This window comes from Penicillium bovifimosum (genome assembly GCF_028826915.1).
Source record: "Penicillium bovifimosum strain IBT 22155 chromosome Unknown utg000008l_segment0_segment0, whole genome shotgun sequence".
NCBI lineage: Eukaryota > Fungi > Ascomycota > Eurotiomycetes > Eurotiales > Aspergillaceae > Penicillium > Penicillium bovifimosum.
Window position 1 is genome coordinate 1,604,493 of NW_026622717.1, and position 16,392 is coordinate 1,620,884.

The window sequence follows — 16,392 nt, forward strand, 5'->3', positions numbered from 1 at the left end:
ACGCCTTACCTCTGTGTCTCGATCACACGTCCCACGTTCCCTAATTGAAGGGGAAAAGGGAAAACGGGCGAACTATACCGAAGCTGCATCCCTCCCAAAGGGGGTATGAACTGGTACACAGGTTATTTGCAGACCTCATTAGGAAAATCCGGATATTAGGGATTTCAATAAAGGTCAGTTTCCATAGATGGACTGATGGAGTAAGTAGTGGTCAATGCAGACGCTAGTAGCTGATAGAACTTGGATCTACCATGACGAAGATCATTTGGGCTTTGGGCTCTTTGGGCTAAATTAGCCTCTTTTTTGGTCTTTTTGGTCTTTTTCGTTTTGTTGTTTTGTCTTTTTGTCTTTTTGTGTCATTTTGTCATTTTGCCTGTTCCATGGTCTGGTCATGCTTAAGAAAAAGAAATAATTTTATTTAGGTTATCCTTTCCCCCAGGGAGTTCAAGGGTGACTTGCATTAGACAGAACGTCAGAGTAGAAAAGAAAGGGATCGGATTCCACTAGTGAAAGGAGACTTCTTTTTTTCCTTTTTTCCATTTTCCCAGAAAGAGGGGCGTATGCCAATCAGGGCTGGAGAAGCAAGGCGAAAAAAGATTGATCGACGTCGGCGCCCGCAGCCATTGCCAATAGTCGAGCCCGTGGATGTGCATTCCGTGTACTTTCAGATTTACCATAAGTTATAACGTCTAGACTCAGGGAAAGTAGAGTAGATACAATAGTAACTTCATTACTCAATTTTACTTGGGTTGCAGTCGTGGTGAATGCTAAAACCGGCATGAAGATATTCGATACTGGCTACTGCTAAACTTTGTAAATTTCCTATTCCCGAGTCGATCTATAGGAGAATCTGAATAATTCGCCTTCTACCTAGATCCAAATATCCGACTTATTCTCCTACTATATGATCTACTCAATACCCTTGAACCCTTCCTTAAATCCTTAATCCTTAATCCTTAGACCCTTAAAACCCTTGTAGATATTCTCCGGGCAAATCATTGACAACTCCCTTTTATCCTCCGTCTAGGGGTTACTGTTACAATCAACCGCAGATCAGAGATGGAAAGGTCTCACAGGATTGTTTATCAGGGTCGGACAACTGCAGGCACCATGACTTCTTTCTCTTTGATTCATATGATTTATACTGTCTATGTTGATTCATCTTCTTTTCCCTTATTTTTGAACTGGCATGGTCTGCTTGTGATACCGAGTCTCGCAATAATCAGATTCAGCCGTGATACCCTCCGGTGCTTTTCTCCATATCGAGGTCCACTGGAACAAGTAAAGGAGACAAAGAGGAAGGGTGAATAACTGAATATCCCTCTGAGAAGGAATCTTCCCCTTCTTATTCCTGATTTTCCGGGGTCCCCAACGGAGGGCTGCAGCCTTGTCCCTGGGGCGATCACATTGCCCTTTCTGCGTGTGCGTCTTGTCGATCCCCGTCATCCCTGGCTCGAACTGCAGGATTCATCTCACGTCATGAGGGGAGGGAGAATATGCATACATGTAGACATATACTCCGTACTTGGTGATATACTGGGAAATCTGGGAATAGGGTATCGGACAACATTCCGGTGTACACAGTAGTACTACATAGACTAATAGTCCCTATGTATCTATCCTTATTGAAATCTATTACTAGTTACGGAGTATAGTATAATTCGGCAGCATCCGAGAAAAGGGGTGTGGAACATGCGGCACGCGGAGCAGCAAGGGGTCTGTCACCCCGTTCATGCAGGACTAAATAGTTCGATTATCGAGTTGATTTGTGAATGCCAATCATAAACTACCACTTTGATTCTTTTATTCCTTTCAATCCCCAATAATAGGCCAATAATAGTCTGTATCGAACGGATCAGATCAAAAATCGCCGACTTATTAGCTTTGAATAGTTCCGGATTCTACGGAGATTATTCGGCCTAAATCTCCTCTCTAACGTTTTTAACCCTATTCTATGGACCTATTCCATGGACGTTAATATGCTTCGTACACTTCCACATGTTCGGCAACTCTCCTGTCAACCGTGGAATGAACGGATCCGAGCTAGGGCGTGATTGGGCCCGTTATCACATCTCGAGCACAAGTGCCTTGATCTAGGCTTTTAAAGGTTTAAACGTGATGACCTCGTGCAGGTTCAATTTCGAGTTAGTTAAATTTCCAATCTGTCTTCGTATGGGGCTCGAGTCCAGGCTACACAACTTCCTCGTGGTGAGCTGGTCGGTTCCTAAACCTCGGATTCACACTGAACGGAGACACTACGAAGCTAATCCCCAAACCGGACAAGTAGAAAGAATATTGAAAAATAGAATAAAATCTCCGAACAAACTGGTATTGGTATCTCGGCAATATAGACATCTATTCTACAGTTTTCAGCGTTTCCTCGACGGCCGAGCATTCTTATCCCGGCGCTGTTGTTGCTGCTTCCGCGCCTTGCGAATGTCCTCCGTAGACCGAAGCTCGCTCTTGCCACCGTACGCCGCACCTCCCAATTTCTCGTGCTGTCGTTCACGTGCCTTCTCGTTCTTCTTCTTCATCCGGTCGTAGTCGCCACGAAGAGGATCCGCCCGCTTAGGCGCCCGGTCTTGGTTGTGGCGGAATCGTCCAGTGGCCATGCGCGAGTGGTTGACATTGTTCATCGCGGGTGTTTCCGCCTCGCCAACACGAGGCATGCGCTCCACGCGCTTACCCTTCTTCCAAGCCTGGAAGCGACCGCTGCGGAAACTGGCCGCGATCTTCGCTCCACTCTCGCCGCGCACCAGTCGGCTGCCCTTGGAACCATCCTCGTCGTTCTGCCGCGCAACGTACTTCTTGTGTCGCTTGTCCCAGCGCATGATCGAACGCGCTTCGCCGAAACCGCGCTTGCCTTCGTCGCCGTTGAGGTCCATGGTCGCGTTGCGGGACTCGCTGGCAAAGTTGGAGTTCGTGCCAGAGTGCACTCCGTAAGCCTTGTCTTCGGCCATGTCGGTGTTCTGAGGTTTGTAGCCCATGAAGTAATCCGGGTTCTGGAATGCGGCCGCCGCATCTCTCTTCTCTCCTTGCTTGGATTTGCTGTTGTAGGCAGAGAAAGTGACTTCGAGCTCGTCGTCAGAAGCCTCCGACATGTTCTCTCCAGCTTGCGCGGGAACATCCTCGTCAGCCTCCTCGTGGCCTTCCTCGCCCGGAGCAGGCAATCCAAGTGCGGCCAACTCGGCCTCCGCTTTGAGATCCGCCCGCTTTCTCTTGTTCTCCACGCTAGTGCGGAGTCGTCGAATGGTGTCGACAGCCTCATTGTCCGCCACTTTACCGCCTCGTCGGTTGTTCGCCTCGAAAATGGTCTCTTGCGGCCGGTAACCACCAATGCGAGCCAGCATATTCTCGCGCTCCACTTCCAGCTCACTGGCCGCATCGTTGAACAGCGGGTGAATCTCAGACCAGTGATCGGAGGAAACAACTTCCTTTGACCGTTTCGCACTTTCGGCGGAAGCCGCATTACGCGTGCGAAGGTACAGCTTCTCTCCCTTTTGAGAAACCCGCTTCTGTCCGAGAATATCTAGGTCATCGTCGAGCACCTTCTGCACCCACTCGCATGCGCGGGAAATTGCTTCTCTCGGCATCGTTCCGACAACCACATCCTCTGCAAAGTTGAGATCGGTGCCATACTGACGACCGAGAACCAGTCTGCGACCCAAGAACAGCTGAAGATCGAGAAGGTATGGCGTATCCTTATCGCGGACAAGACTGTAACTCCAACCCTTTTGGCCAGCACGAGCAGTGCGACCGACACGGTGGACAAAGATCTTCGGCTGTGAGGGGAAATCGTAGTTGATGACGTTGGCAAGAACGGGAATATCGATACCTCTAGCAGCCACGTCGGTGACGACTAGGATGTTCGAAATACCAGATCGGAAGTTTTGAACATGCTGATTACGAGCAGTCTGGTCCAGGGAACCGTAAGCGTAAGACGTGGCAAAGCCGGCCTCGACGAGTAGAGCGTAGAGGTAGTCGACGTGGTGCTTGGTTGCTGCGAAAACGATGGTGGAGTGTTTCGTAGGGGACTCCTTGAAACCGCTCGGAAGCCGGACATCCGATCTCTTGCGCTTTCTTGAAGGGTTTTCGGCTTCTTGGCGAAGTTTCTTGCCGATTTCTGTCTCGCCAGTGGGCATCTTGATGATTTCGTGCAAAATGTGTAACAGAGCACCTTCTTTGTCTGACGATTTGACAGCAAAGAAGGCATTTTGAAGATCAGGGGAGACCTTGTTTTCCGTATCCAGACGAATCAAACATGGCTCCTGCAGACCAGCACGTGCGAACTCCACGAGCGACTTGGGCAATGTGGCGGAGAAGAGAAGGGTCTGGCGGGTCGTGGGCAGGCCGTGCAAAATCTCGGTCAATTGGGCAGCGAAACCCATCTCGAACAATCTGTCGGCCTCATCGAAGACAACATATTTGATGCTAGAAAGATCCATGTCCATTTCGACCTTCAAGTGCAAGAAACGACCGGGTGTCGCGATAATGATATCGGGGTTGTTCGCCATCATACCGAACTGATCTTCCAGACTATCACCACCAATCAAAAGTACTGATGTCAAGTTCGTTCCCTTGCCCATCTCCTTGACGACCTTCATGGTTTGCAGAGCCAATTCACGCGAGGGGGACAGGATAAGAGCACGGGCACCGAACGTGGTGCTATGGCTCTTCAACTTCTCGATCATAGGGATAACGAACGAGGCAGTCTTTCCGGAACCGGTTCGAGCCATACCGACCACATCCTTGTCGTCCATAATCACGGGAATGGTCTTTCGCTGAATCGGCGTGGGCACGGAAAATCCTTTGCGGGTGATCGCTTTCAACAAGGTACCGCTGAGACCCATTGCCTGGAAACCACCACCCTTCTTGACCGTGCGGCCCTTGAGGTTTGCGCCCTTTCGGTTGGCTGACGCCTGCGAGTTTGCGATGAAAGCCGCATCGCCATCGTCGTCATTCAGGAAGTCCAGATCTTGGTTGGTATCGGGCTTTTGGGGTTTTTTCTTGGAGGGCGGCTTTGCGCCATCATCGGAATCGCTGTCATGTTCAAAGAGGGCAGTTGTGATGTCGAACTCGTTCTCCGACTCTGCGGGGGAATCAGCACGGCCACGCATAGCTGTGGTATGCTATGAAGCCTCAACTGATATGGAAATGCGTGGGAATGCGGTGATAAGCGTGGAATCCTGCAGCTTGTCAATGCCGGGGAATTGTTGAAATCGTAAACTGCTATAAATAAACGAGTGTATCCCGCAAACAATTCTCGACTGCTCAGACTTCAGGCACCTGAAGAAAAGTCTAGTCGCTTATCTCGCTGCCTTTTCGAGTCGCAAAAAAAATGATGGAAGAATCAAAGGCGGTGAGAATCGGATCAACCATCACCCGGCTGCAAACGAAACAAACGCGATATAGTACAACAATTGTATCCGAGCCTCTGAATAGCGTTCTAAGTGATTGAAGACCAGGTAGGGAGTACCAGGAATGCAAGCTGGATATTAGAAGGTTGGACGAATGCCAGACCCAATACGCTCTACTGGTTAACGGTTTTGCTTCGAAGAGCTTCTTGCTACTTGATGCGCAGTTACTAGGTTGATGAATATGTGGGATGTCGGCGGAAGCCAGAGGCCATCAAATACTCTTCACATAATCCTACTGTGTAGGACATAAGGTACATACCCCACCACTAAAGAGCATCAGTAGAAGTAAGTCTATTCATGTTGCTGTTGAAAACCAGGCACGTGAAAGATCGAAGGCTGAGCAGTAGGCGGTATGCACCGGCAGAACACGATCCCCGCGACGCGTGCGACACGCTCCCAATCGAGTAAAATGGTGTTGGAAAGACAGGCTGAACCTTGAGATTTCCCCTTCACAACTCAACACCGCACAACATGGGTATGAACTATCATATAGGCCCACTATCTTATCTGCTCACAACTAATGCATTTACCAGACGGCAATTACAATAGTTACAACTCATTCGGCGGCGGCAGCGGTGGTGGATTCATGCCCGGCGAAACGAACAGTCCGGCAGGTGGCAAGGTACGCACAAGAACCATGAAACCCCTATAGAGTAACATCAACTAATAACCAATTCAGACCTTTGATCGTGACAATAAAACCCTCCGCCCTGTGACAGTGAAACAAATTCTCGACGCCTCGCAGCCCTTCCCCGAAGCCCCATTTCAGATCGACGGTGCCGACGTCGCCAACGTCCTTTTCATGGGACAGGTACGCAACATCAGCTCACAGAGTACGAACGTGACATACAAGATCGACGACGGCACAGGCGAGATCGAGGTCAAGAAATGGGTTGACTCCGCCACCGCAGACAACATGGACACCGATGACAACAGGGCACCCGCCGATGGAAAGGGCGAGATCCAGCTCAACGGCTACGCCCGAGTCTTCGGCTCTATCAAGTCCTTCGGAAACAAGCGATACATCGGCGCTCATTCGGTCCGGGTCTTGTCGAATATCAATGAGTTGCATACTCATCTGCTGGAAGCTACTGTCGTGCATCTGTTCTTCACTCGTGGCCCGCCCGGTGCCGCTCCTGCGGGTGGGAATGTCGCCGGTGCTGATGCTGTTATGGGTGGTGCGGGTGAATACAATGAGCAAAATAAGGCGCTTGCTTCGATGTCCCCTGTTGCGAAGAAAATTTATCAGCTGCTCCAGTCGGAGCCTCAGGACCATTCGGGTCTACATATGCAGGTTATTGCTTCGAGATTGAACATCCCTGTGACTGAGATTGCTAGGGCTGGTGAGGAAATGCTTGGTGCTGGTTTGGTCTTCTCGACCCTGGATGACCAGACCTGGGCTGTGCTGGAGTACTAGAGGAAGAGAGGGTTCATGTCTGTAACAGCCATGATAGCCACATTCGGACTTCAATGATATTATGATCTATCGACTTCCATGGAGAAGTGGTTTTTGGGTTGCCCCATATCTGTGTAGGAACATGTAGACATCATTCTAAACATTGCAAACTGATCACAAAGCCATAGCTGAAGCATATGAAGTATAGAAAAGCACGTTCGCTTGCGAAATGAAACAATGCTGTGTCATGAGCTGCATATTAGGTCATGGAGAGGCATAACATCGTGTGCATGTACTGGGGGTCATTCAGGTCAACTCGTTCCTCGACAGAGCTTCCTCGACAGACCGGTTCCAATTGGCTCGGCTGATGAAGATGCCCTCAATGATGGATACGAGGCCAAGCGCAAGGGCAACGCCAGTCCATAAGCCCATGACACCCCAGTTTAGGGCAAATGTTGTTCCCATGCTAAGAGGCATGGCAATCACATAGTAACAGAAGAGCTGTATGTAGCCGCCCACCTCCTGGCGACCCAGACCACGGAGAATACCATTGCAGTTTGCCGCGAGAGCATCGAAAAGTTGGAAGGCCGCGCAGAGCGGGAGAACTTGTGCCACGATTTCGACGACTTCGGGGTCAGAACTGAATAGTCTGGGGATATACGACCGCAAGGTCGAGAGAAGAATCATGTTGAACGCGCCGACTAGTACTGCTCCACAGAAGCTCACTTTCGCAGAGGTCTTGGCGGCATCCACCAAGGTAGCCCCGATCAAATTCGCTACTCGTGTGCTACCCGCAATAGACAAGGGGAAGGGAATCTGCCATGTGATACTGGAGATGGTAGCGAGAATGGACTGTGCTGCGAGTTCGGATGTGCCGAGGTAGCTCGATGCCAGCGTCAGAACCTCGAAGGCTAGGCATTCTGCTTCGACCATGATCAGCCCGGGGAGAGCGAGACGGATCATGGGGCCCCAGTTCTGGAATGCTCGTCTGGTGAACCCGCACCAACACTCGGATCCCACGAAGAAATAAACATAGATGAAAAGACCGACTGGGAGGAGGTTTTCTGTGATTACGACGGCAATCGGAGCTCCAATAAACCCCCATTGAAGTTTCTGATGTACAGTCAATATTGTTCTCGACGGAAAGGTTGCGAAAAGCCGGAAAGTACTTACCCAGACTAAGAACCAGTTCAAAAAGGCATTCAGTGGTGCGCAGAAAATCAACACGTACAGGGAGGCTGAAAATACACCTTGGGCCTGCAGATATCGCTTGCCACTCTCGAAGCAGGCGAATGCTGGGGTTCCCAAGAGAGCGACTCTCAGATACAAACCCGCCATCTCAGCGACCTCTTTCTCTGGTACGATCTTGGCAAGGATATACTCCGAGAAGTACCAGAGCACCATGATTGGGATGGTAATCACCCAAAGAAAATATACCATGCGCAGCATCTGCAGGCCTACCAACTTCCTCTTTCCAGAACCATAGGCCTGGGCACAGAGTGTATCCAAACTAGTCGACAGACCCGAGTACACGGCATTTCCAGTAATGGTCACAGTCATACTCGCGAGACTGACAGCTCCAAGCTCTTCCTTGCCCAAGTGGCCAATGGTGAAGATACTAGCCACGGTCAAGGAATACTGCAGCAAGAAAGTGACCATGAGCGGCAAAGAGTATCTTCCGATGACCTTTGCTTCGCGCTGCCATGTCGTGTGGATGAGGCCCGCTGCGACGGCTTCGTCCCATTTACGGTCAATTTCCTCGTGGTCCATTGCAGCGGCCTCAGTATCGGCGCGTCTCTCTACAAGCAGAGCAGTCGTTTCGCTTGCCGTATCCGTGTCGGATTCCCTGCTTCTGGGTCGCCAGGAAGAGGCGCTTGGCCGTCGAGACGACTGTCCTTGACGGATAGCAGCGGATAGCAAGCCACTCATCTTGCGCTGTAGCCCGTGTGATTTCCCATGCGCATGTTCCGGTGGGATAACATGGTTATCACTCAACAGATGCCGTTCCTCCTCAATTGCTTGGTCGCGCTCGCTTTGTGAGAGAGCCTGCTGTTCCCCGGTCCAGGGAATTACAGTTGCATGACTGACAGAGGTAAAATACCCGGGCCGACGATACGAGCCGGCTAAAGAGCGAGGGTTGGTGCTGGTATAACTAGCTGCCGGTCGGGCTGTTGAGGTATCGGAAGCTTCAGATGTGGGGGTTCCTTCCTCGTCGCTGTATTCTGCCAGATCCCGTGCGATTGCTGAGGCAGCAATGGGTGAGCTGGATGCAAAGGATCTGCTCAATGAGCTTTGATGCTCGGCGGAATCCACCGTGCGGATGTTTCGGGGGCCCATGATAAGATGTGGGGATGGAGGTATGGAAGCTTCAAGCTTTACAGCCACCACATCGTCTACGGTAAGATAGAAACACCTTGAGCCGAGCCTAATAAAGAGTTGGAGATAGTTGAGGGGAATGACTCAATGAGAAGCTTGGAAAGAAAAAGCTGGATGCGGAGATGTAGGTATTAGTTTAACCAATAATACCGCAGATCCACCCTCGGACATATGTCCGTCAGTTCGTGTACTGCGTAACTTACAGAAATCGAGTCCCAGGACGGATGGACGCAGGTAACACTCATGCAACAGCAAGGGATATGACTCAAGTTCGGTTCACTTGATGGTGTTCTTCTTGCTAATGTCTGCTATTACAGAGTACAGTCTCTCACCGTGGTAAGTTCACCACACGGACCTCAAGACCCACTAGGAAGCTTGAGCGTTCCGCCGTTCCCTCTGAAGCTGATGGGGATTGGGGACTGGGATCTTTAAATGTTTTAGGCTCATGTAACTTTAATTCCATAGTCATTACATCAACAGCTCGCATGGCTTAGCGGTAAAGCGCATCACTAGTAATGATGAGATCCTCGGTTCGATTCCGAGTGTGAGCAATTTCTTTTTTGCTTTTTCTATTTGTACTGTCTACCGATTTCCAATTCCAACCATCTAAATTACTATAAATTAACCGTTCCGATGTTTTGCTTTGATCTTGTTTTTCTTTTTCTATGTTGATCCTGCCAAAATCTATACCCAAATATGGTTGTGCGACGGAACTGATATACTCGGCACCTATGCGACCAAGGTCGGCAAGTGTGTCGAATATATACAACACCCGTCGATGGCATCAATGCTCATATCAGAACTTCAATACTTCAATAGGTTCAGCCCGTGAAACTTAGACTGTCCACCATCAAGCGTACACACAATAGGTAAAACTTGATACTAACAAATTATTTGAAATGAGACAAGAGCAGAACAACAGTGACATCACTCCGAAAACAGTCAAAACAGTATCGAGCATCACATGACCGATCGCCGACCGGTCTTAGCCAGCCGCCGGGGCCGTCCCCAGGTTTTCTCCAGGTTCCATGTTGGAGATGAATGATCTCCGAGTGTCAGTCCTCCCACCATGTCCCACACGGTGACAGAAGTCGGAGTTGTTCGACCCCGCTACAACCCCTTGATCAACCCGGTACATTCCAAGCCGGTCCTCGTGGAAGAGTAAGTAAAAATCGCTCGGCTCTACCGAAATGGCTGGGAGGGAGTGCAGCACGCTGCCCAGTGGCTTGATCCCTTGCATGCTGCCGAACCTCATGTTCAGTGCTGGCGTACCCCATGATTTCATCATATCCCCCCGCCCGCATGCCTTGTCCGACAGGAGAGTCTAGTTAACACATTCGGAACAAAAAGACACGTCGAGTCCCAACGCCACATCTTCTTCTCGCGTCCTTACTTCGGCGCTCTCCTATTCGAAAATAGCACATCTGACGCCCGCGATCACTGTGCTAACGAGCGCACTTTTCTCTCATGGCTCCGGCTGTCCATGTACCTAGCGGTGGTGTCGCTAGCTATCATTATTTCGTTCCACTTCCGTGATCAACCAACCCACCTAGAGAGACGCATGTCTCTGCCGCTAGGGATCATTTTCTGGGTCCTAAGCCTGACCTGTCTGGTCAACGGGTTTGCAAATTACTCGCGCACGGTCAAGAAGTATGCGCGCAAGGCGGCGTTGGTGCAGAGTGGTTGGAAGACGCAGGTTGTCTTTACGATTGTTGGGATAGTGATTTTGGGCAGTTGCATATTGTTTCTGTCGACGGATCCGACGCAGTAATCGTCATATCAGCCTGGCGTTTGTGGTTCAATGTTTTTAGCGCTGGCGTTGGCATCCCTGGGGCGTTTCGGCTACTTATTACATCCATCGCATTCACGCACCTATGCCTTGATCAGGCCTCACTGCAAATACCACGATAATAGGTACTACCAAAAATAAGTTCCAATATTTTCAGAATCAAGCATTGAAGATGCTATGTCCTGTATCCCGAAAGTACACCGAAAAGGCAAGATTAAAACCAGGTGATATGCTAATAATCGTTCAGGGTGCAGAGGTATAATTCCATGAGTCGCGTAAAGAAGGGCGCTTGCCCTAGGGGATGCAAAGAAGACAAAAGAAATAGCAGATAACCGAAATGTGACCGAATGCGATGATGTATGCTGAGACCCTTTACATCCGACGGATCTCCTGCTCGTTCTTATACTTGTCCAGGGCGGGTGTACCAAGGTGGCTCCACCACTCGAACAGCATCGAATTGCAGATGAGTTTGAACCAGGGAGTGAATGTCAAGCCAGGTTTCTCGAACATTGCCTTAAGCTCATCGGCGGAGACGTAGGCGGTGTCCCGGACCTCGTTCGGGCTGGGCTTGAGATCGACATCGGCCTGAATAAAGAGAATGTAGTCCACTAGAAAGATGTCAGTGATTCCATGATCCAGATTGCCTATGCATTGCACGTAATCAACTTACCCTCGTGTTCACCCCACTTTCCATCACTGGGGGCCTTGTAGTGAATTCGGGTGAAGAACTCGAACTTGTCCAGGGGCACCTGCTCTGCCTTAATGCCCAATTCATGGTCCAGCTTGCGCTGCGCAGCACGCTTCACGCCCATGATGGCAGCATCCAGCTCGGAGCCTGTCTCGCCTGGAATTCCAAGGGGGTGTGAGCAGCAGGTATTGGTCCACATGTCGGGGAATGTGATTTTCTCGGTGGCGCGCTGTTGCAGCAGGAGGCGTTTATTGGAGTCGAACAGGAAAACCGAGAAGGCGCGATGAAGAAGTCCCTTGTCAATGTTGGTCATCAAATGGCCTGTCCAAATGCGACTGTCAGTCCCTTATCTCAAAATTGTACACTGCCCCGCCATTTGGTGTTTCTGGGGGGTAATTCAGGGGTGTAGAACAGAACGTACAGATTTTCTTGCTGGCACTTCCAATAGGCCGATCATTGTTATCGAGAACAATGCACACCTCGTCCATCAGACGGACCTGCTCCTCATCATAGCCCTCGAGCTCGCTCCCGCGGGTAACATTCGATGTGCTGGTGGGGAGGATTTCACGGGCCAGTGATGTATCGACCTCGGGAAAGAGTACGGCGACATTGTCAGCCGTGATCTCAGGAGGACTGGTCATGGTAACGGTAGCGCTCATTTTTGCAGAAGAGTGAAGTTGAAAGAAAGGAATCCCAACAAAGAAGACGAAAGTGAGTGTGTTGGTGTGACCGAGGCGGCAAAGATCGGCAGTTTTGCCCCCCGGCGGATTTTCAGACCCGCCCCGCCCCTACCCCTATCGAGGAGTCGAGGATTACGGAGTACACAGTACTACAACAACATGCGCCTCAATTCCATTGAAGAGAAGGGCGTTGTGATGCGCAATTGCATTACAAATGAAAATCACATTCAAAACTGGACGTATCGATATGCTGCTACCTATGGAAAGCTGAACCACCCCGATTTAACAACTATTCGTGCCGGGCTCTGGACAGTTTGATCTTGCTCTGCCTTGATCACTTCACTTCAAGGAGACTAGCCAAATTCCCCAGTTCTGCGATTTCCTCCGGCCCCAAGAGTCCCAACCCTTCTCGTCGAGTTGGCGCCTTAGGATCAAACAATGGCTTCTCAGCTAGCGATGTTACTCGTGTTCCGTGTCTAGGCTGGGATCCTTCATAATCCCAGCTTGCATTATGGATAGTGATGCTGTCAGGACACAGTTAATATCAACAGTAAGAATGTTTTTCAGGCATTAACATTTGACCCACCGGTTATCCCACAAAGCACTCGTGCGGGGACTCCACTTAAACCGAACTTGAATATCAGGGTTCTTCTCATAAACGTCGTATAGGTATCCCAGAATCACGTCGCTTTCAGCTCTGTCCAGCCCAACGATTCGGTCCGTCATCGCACGGTTTACCCACAGTGCCTTCCAGCCTGTAGCTGGGTGCACACGGACAATGGGGTGCTCGCGTTCCACATACTTAGGCCCTGCTTCTGGGTTCTTACGGTCGAGATATGGGTGAGCTGAGCGGTAAATGGCGGTTCTTCCATCGATCAGCTTGCGGAACAATGGCGACAGCTTCTCGTATGCTGCATATCCACTCGCCCAGAGCGTATCACCACCGACTGTCGGCACAGTGTCATTGTGGAGATGGGTTACTCCGGCGGGCTGTCTTTCGTGCACGAGATCGCTATGCCAGCGGGATGCCCCTCCCGGCCGACGGAAGCTTGCTGGTGTCTCTGCTGCTTGTAACGCTGGCCACATCACGCTCACACCGGGGACGCCAGGCACATGGGGCACTTGAGGCTAGCAGAGGAGAGCACGGTTAGCGGGTAGTAAATGCATCCGCTGGATTGGACAAATCATACATGGATCTCGATCTCTCCGTACCACTCTCCTAGTTTCTTCTGTTGCTGAGGGGTGATGTCCTGATCTCGGAAAAAGACAACGCTTCGTTCGGCTATTAGCAAACCCAGCTCATCCTTCTGTTGGTCTGTCAGATCTTTCAGCTGCAGACCGACGATCTCAGTTCCAATGTGCCTGGTCAATGGAATCACTTCCTTGGCTGCAGATAGAAGCGCTTTCTTCTCGGGGTCGGCCCGGCTGCCGGGATCTATGTGGGGGCGATCATAGTCCCGCACGTTGTACACGTCGTCGATATAGAGAGGACGAGACGGACGGTACGGGTAGCCGTCGCTGAGATCGATCCCAGCTTTCTCCAAGCGTTCTCGTGCAGGATCGGGAAGACCAAGAGTGTCCTTCTTGGGCACAGCGACGTCGACGATGCGTGGGTCAATTGGAGCGGGAGCCATAGTGATAATACGAGAGCTTTTTCAATTTTGTTATTTCTCTCAGGCTTAGAGTCGATATTTATCCTTGTCTATACAACCACATCTTGTACTTTTGAAATGCGAGTCCCCCTCCTCGACCCAAATGATGTATGTTCGTGTTTCAGCACCTCATCGCCGTGACCCATCACGCCTTCTACAGGCCAAACTTCCCAGTCATTTTCGACCCTGTCCACGGTCACTGTCCTCGTGTTAGCCCCTCCTTTGGTTCGGAGAATTGTTGATTCGATGTTAATCGCCTCATCTACAAGGATCATATCGTTCTAACCTTGTCACTGCGAGGGGACAACCTCCGATCTCGCAACTCACCACTGGAATCACGATCGCATTGCATTTATCAGCGTCAAATGCGCTCCAATGCCGTTTCCCCGATAAGCCACTTCTGGTGTTTCTCCAACAAGCCACTTCTGGTGGGCCGAATGCGGATAGGCAACTCCGAAATCTTGCCATGGAGTGCCTCAGATGGGCCATAAGTGCGGGGGTAATTGTAGTTCTGGTTCATTCAAAAGGCCGAGGCAAGCCATTTTCTCGATTTCTTCTTACCTCCGCGAGAGACCGACATCATGAGTGAACCTGTTCAAGTCGCTGTTATTGGAGCTGGTGTCAGTGGGGTGGTTACTGCAGGACATCTTCTGGCTGCTGGAGTCCAAGTGACGGTCTTTGAGAGAAATAAAGCGGCTGGCGGAGTCTGGTAAGGACGTGAACTGCATTGGAAATACCATACTGGGATGTAAGCTAAAACCTAGCAGGCTTTATGATAAGCGGACTCCAATTGAGGCGCGATACCCTTCACCAAAACCGTCTGCTTCGCAGGAATATGTGGAAGATGCGAGGGATGAGAGAGAACGCAAGATCTTGCTTCACGCGCCTCCAGGGTAAGCTATATCTCCTGCTCTTATATGGAGTGGCTATGCTCAGTATTTTCAGGCCCTGCTACGAGAGTCTCACCAATAATGTCTCAACTCCGTTGCTACAGACAAGGCTCAACGAGTGGCCAGAGGGGACTGCGCTTTATGTGAAACACCATGTGATCAAGGAATATATTCAAGACACATCGAAGAAGGCCGGTGTTGAAGATGTTACGAAGTATAGCGCAAGAGTCACTCGAGTTCACAAGGGCGGATCAAAATGGACAGTTCACTGGACCACTTTGAGCGATGATCAAGGAATCGTTGAAAGCCAGGAGTCTGCGGTAGGCATCAACTTCCAAAAGCCCCTCTCTGCGGATCGGGTTTCCTTACTGCTTTTAGACGTTTGACTCGGTTGTTGTTGCCTCGGGCCATTACCATACACCTCTCGTACCCGATATCCGAGGTCTCCCGGAAGCCAAGTCCCGATGGCCTGAGAAGGTTTTCCATTCAAAGTCCTTCAGAAGGTCAGAAGACTTCGAAGGAAAGGTAAGAACCATCGTTCTCTGGAATTGGTGGGCGTTCGACTGACGGATTCCAGAATGTACTGTTGCTCGGAGGAGGCGTCTCGTCTCTCGACATAGCAAAGGAAATCAGTAGCACTGCCAAGCAAGTTTACCAAAGCACTCGAAATGGTGTTTTTGATCTCCCTGCGACCGCGCTTCCCTCAAACGCAACGAGAATCGGCGAAGTCAACGCGTTCGAACTTTCCACACCAGCGATCTCTGCAAATGACGAGCACCTGCCCCTGACTGCGCATCTCAAATCCGGGGAGATCTTGCAGGACATTGACTACATCATTCTTTGCACAGGATACCAGATGGCACTGCCTTTTCTTGACGAGTATAACAACTACAATTTATCTGCCGCCGAGGCAAATGACAGCGTACTTGTGACAGATGGCACTCAAGTCCACAACTTGCATAAAGACATCTTCTACATCCCGGACCCCACACTCGCTTTTGTCGGAATTCCATTTTACGTCGCGACATTCTCACTCTTTGAGTTCCAAGCTATCGCAGTGGCAGCTTTCCTCTCTGGGATTGCACAACTTCCTGCCCCCGAGGATATGCGGGCGGAATATGAGAATCGGGTTAGAGAGAAGGGCCACGGACGGACCTTCCACTCACTTCAAGATTCAGAACGAGCTTATGTCACAGATTTGATGAATTGGGTCAATTCCGGGAGGTCTGAGCAGGGCTTGTCTCTGGTCGAGGCCCACACCGAGACCTGGATCAGAGAGAAAGCGGCTCTGACTGAGAGGCTTAGGCTGCTTTTCGCAGGACCGCCTGATACTCTCAAGAGCTCAATGGATGTGGGAGTCACTGCGTGATTATGGGGAGATATACACTGATTTTTTTGTTAGAATTCAATTGGTGGCATAGGAAGCTATGTTAGGTTTGAAGCTCGAGCTTCATAGATCGAGAGGAGGTATAATCGAAGCTTCTAACGCCAATAATGCGCCTTG

The 16,392-nt window shown here is 50.4% G+C and overlaps 7 protein-coding genes across 7 annotated transcripts; 3 read left to right on the plus strand and 4 right to left on the minus strand.

Annotated features, from left to right (window-relative positions):
* Nucleotides 1–2,369: 2,369 nt before the first annotated feature.
* On the minus strand, nucleotides 2,370–5,117 carry N7515_010289 (ATP-dependent RNA helicase DBP10; the record flags this gene model as incomplete). Its single annotated transcript, XM_056671032.1, has 1 exon — nucleotides 2,370–5,117. The coding sequence occupies one exon, from the start codon at nucleotides 5,115–5,117 to the stop codon at nucleotides 2,370–2,372; it is 2,748 nt and encodes a 915-aa protein (XP_056517405.1).
* A 771-nt stretch (nucleotides 5,118–5,888) lies between these two features.
* Nucleotides 5,889–6,834, plus strand: N7515_010290 (uncharacterized protein; the record flags this gene model as incomplete). The annotated part of the gene is made up of 3 exons (XM_056671033.1): nucleotides 5,889–5,892; nucleotides 5,951–6,039; nucleotides 6,097–6,834. 3 exons carry the CDS (start codon nucleotides 5,889–5,891, stop codon nucleotides 6,832–6,834), a joined length of 831 nt encoding a protein of 276 aa, XP_056517406.1.
* Nucleotides 6,835–7,119: 285 nt separating this feature from the next.
* N7515_010291 (MATE family efflux transporter) lies at nucleotides 7,120–9,150 on the minus strand (the record flags this gene model as incomplete). The annotated part of the gene is made up of 1 exon (XM_056671034.1): nucleotides 7,120–9,150. One exon carries the CDS (start codon nucleotides 9,148–9,150, stop codon nucleotides 7,120–7,122), a length of 2,031 nt encoding a protein of 676 aa, XP_056517407.1.
* Nucleotides 9,151–10,258: 1,108 nt separating this feature from the next.
* Nucleotides 10,259–10,960, plus strand: N7515_010292 (DUF202 domain-containing protein; the record flags this gene model as incomplete). The annotated part of the gene is made up of 2 exons (XM_056671035.1): nucleotides 10,259–10,350; nucleotides 10,540–10,960. 2 exons carry the CDS (start codon nucleotides 10,259–10,261, stop codon nucleotides 10,958–10,960), a joined length of 513 nt encoding a protein of 170 aa, XP_056517408.1.
* A 390-nt stretch (nucleotides 10,961–11,350) lies between these two features.
* On the minus strand, nucleotides 11,351–12,325 carry idi1 (isopentenyl-diphosphate delta-isomerase IDI1; the record flags this gene model as incomplete). The annotated part of the gene is made up of 3 exons (XM_056671036.1): nucleotides 11,351–11,586; nucleotides 11,649–11,987; nucleotides 12,088–12,325. 3 exons carry the CDS (start codon nucleotides 12,323–12,325, stop codon nucleotides 11,351–11,353), a joined length of 813 nt encoding a protein of 270 aa, XP_056517409.1.
* A 355-nt stretch (nucleotides 12,326–12,680) lies between these two features.
* Nucleotides 12,681–13,980, minus strand: N7515_010294 (TauD/TfdA dioxygenase family protein; the record flags this gene model as incomplete). Its single annotated transcript, XM_056671037.1, has 3 exons — nucleotides 12,681–12,870; nucleotides 12,933–13,474; nucleotides 13,537–13,980. The coding sequence occupies 3 exons, from the start codon at nucleotides 13,978–13,980 to the stop codon at nucleotides 12,681–12,683; spliced, it is 1,176 nt and encodes a 391-aa protein (XP_056517410.1).
* Nucleotides 13,981–14,579: 599 nt separating this feature from the next.
* Nucleotides 14,580–16,257, plus strand: N7515_010295 (putative FAD dependent oxidoreductase; the record flags this gene model as incomplete). The annotated part of the gene is made up of 5 exons (XM_056671038.1): nucleotides 14,580–14,707; nucleotides 14,766–14,891; nucleotides 14,944–15,208; nucleotides 15,267–15,413; nucleotides 15,466–16,257. The coding sequence occupies 5 exons, from the start codon at nucleotides 14,580–14,582 to the stop codon at nucleotides 16,255–16,257; spliced, it is 1,458 nt and encodes a 485-aa protein (XP_056517411.1).
* Nucleotides 16,258–16,392: the final 135 nt, after the last annotated feature.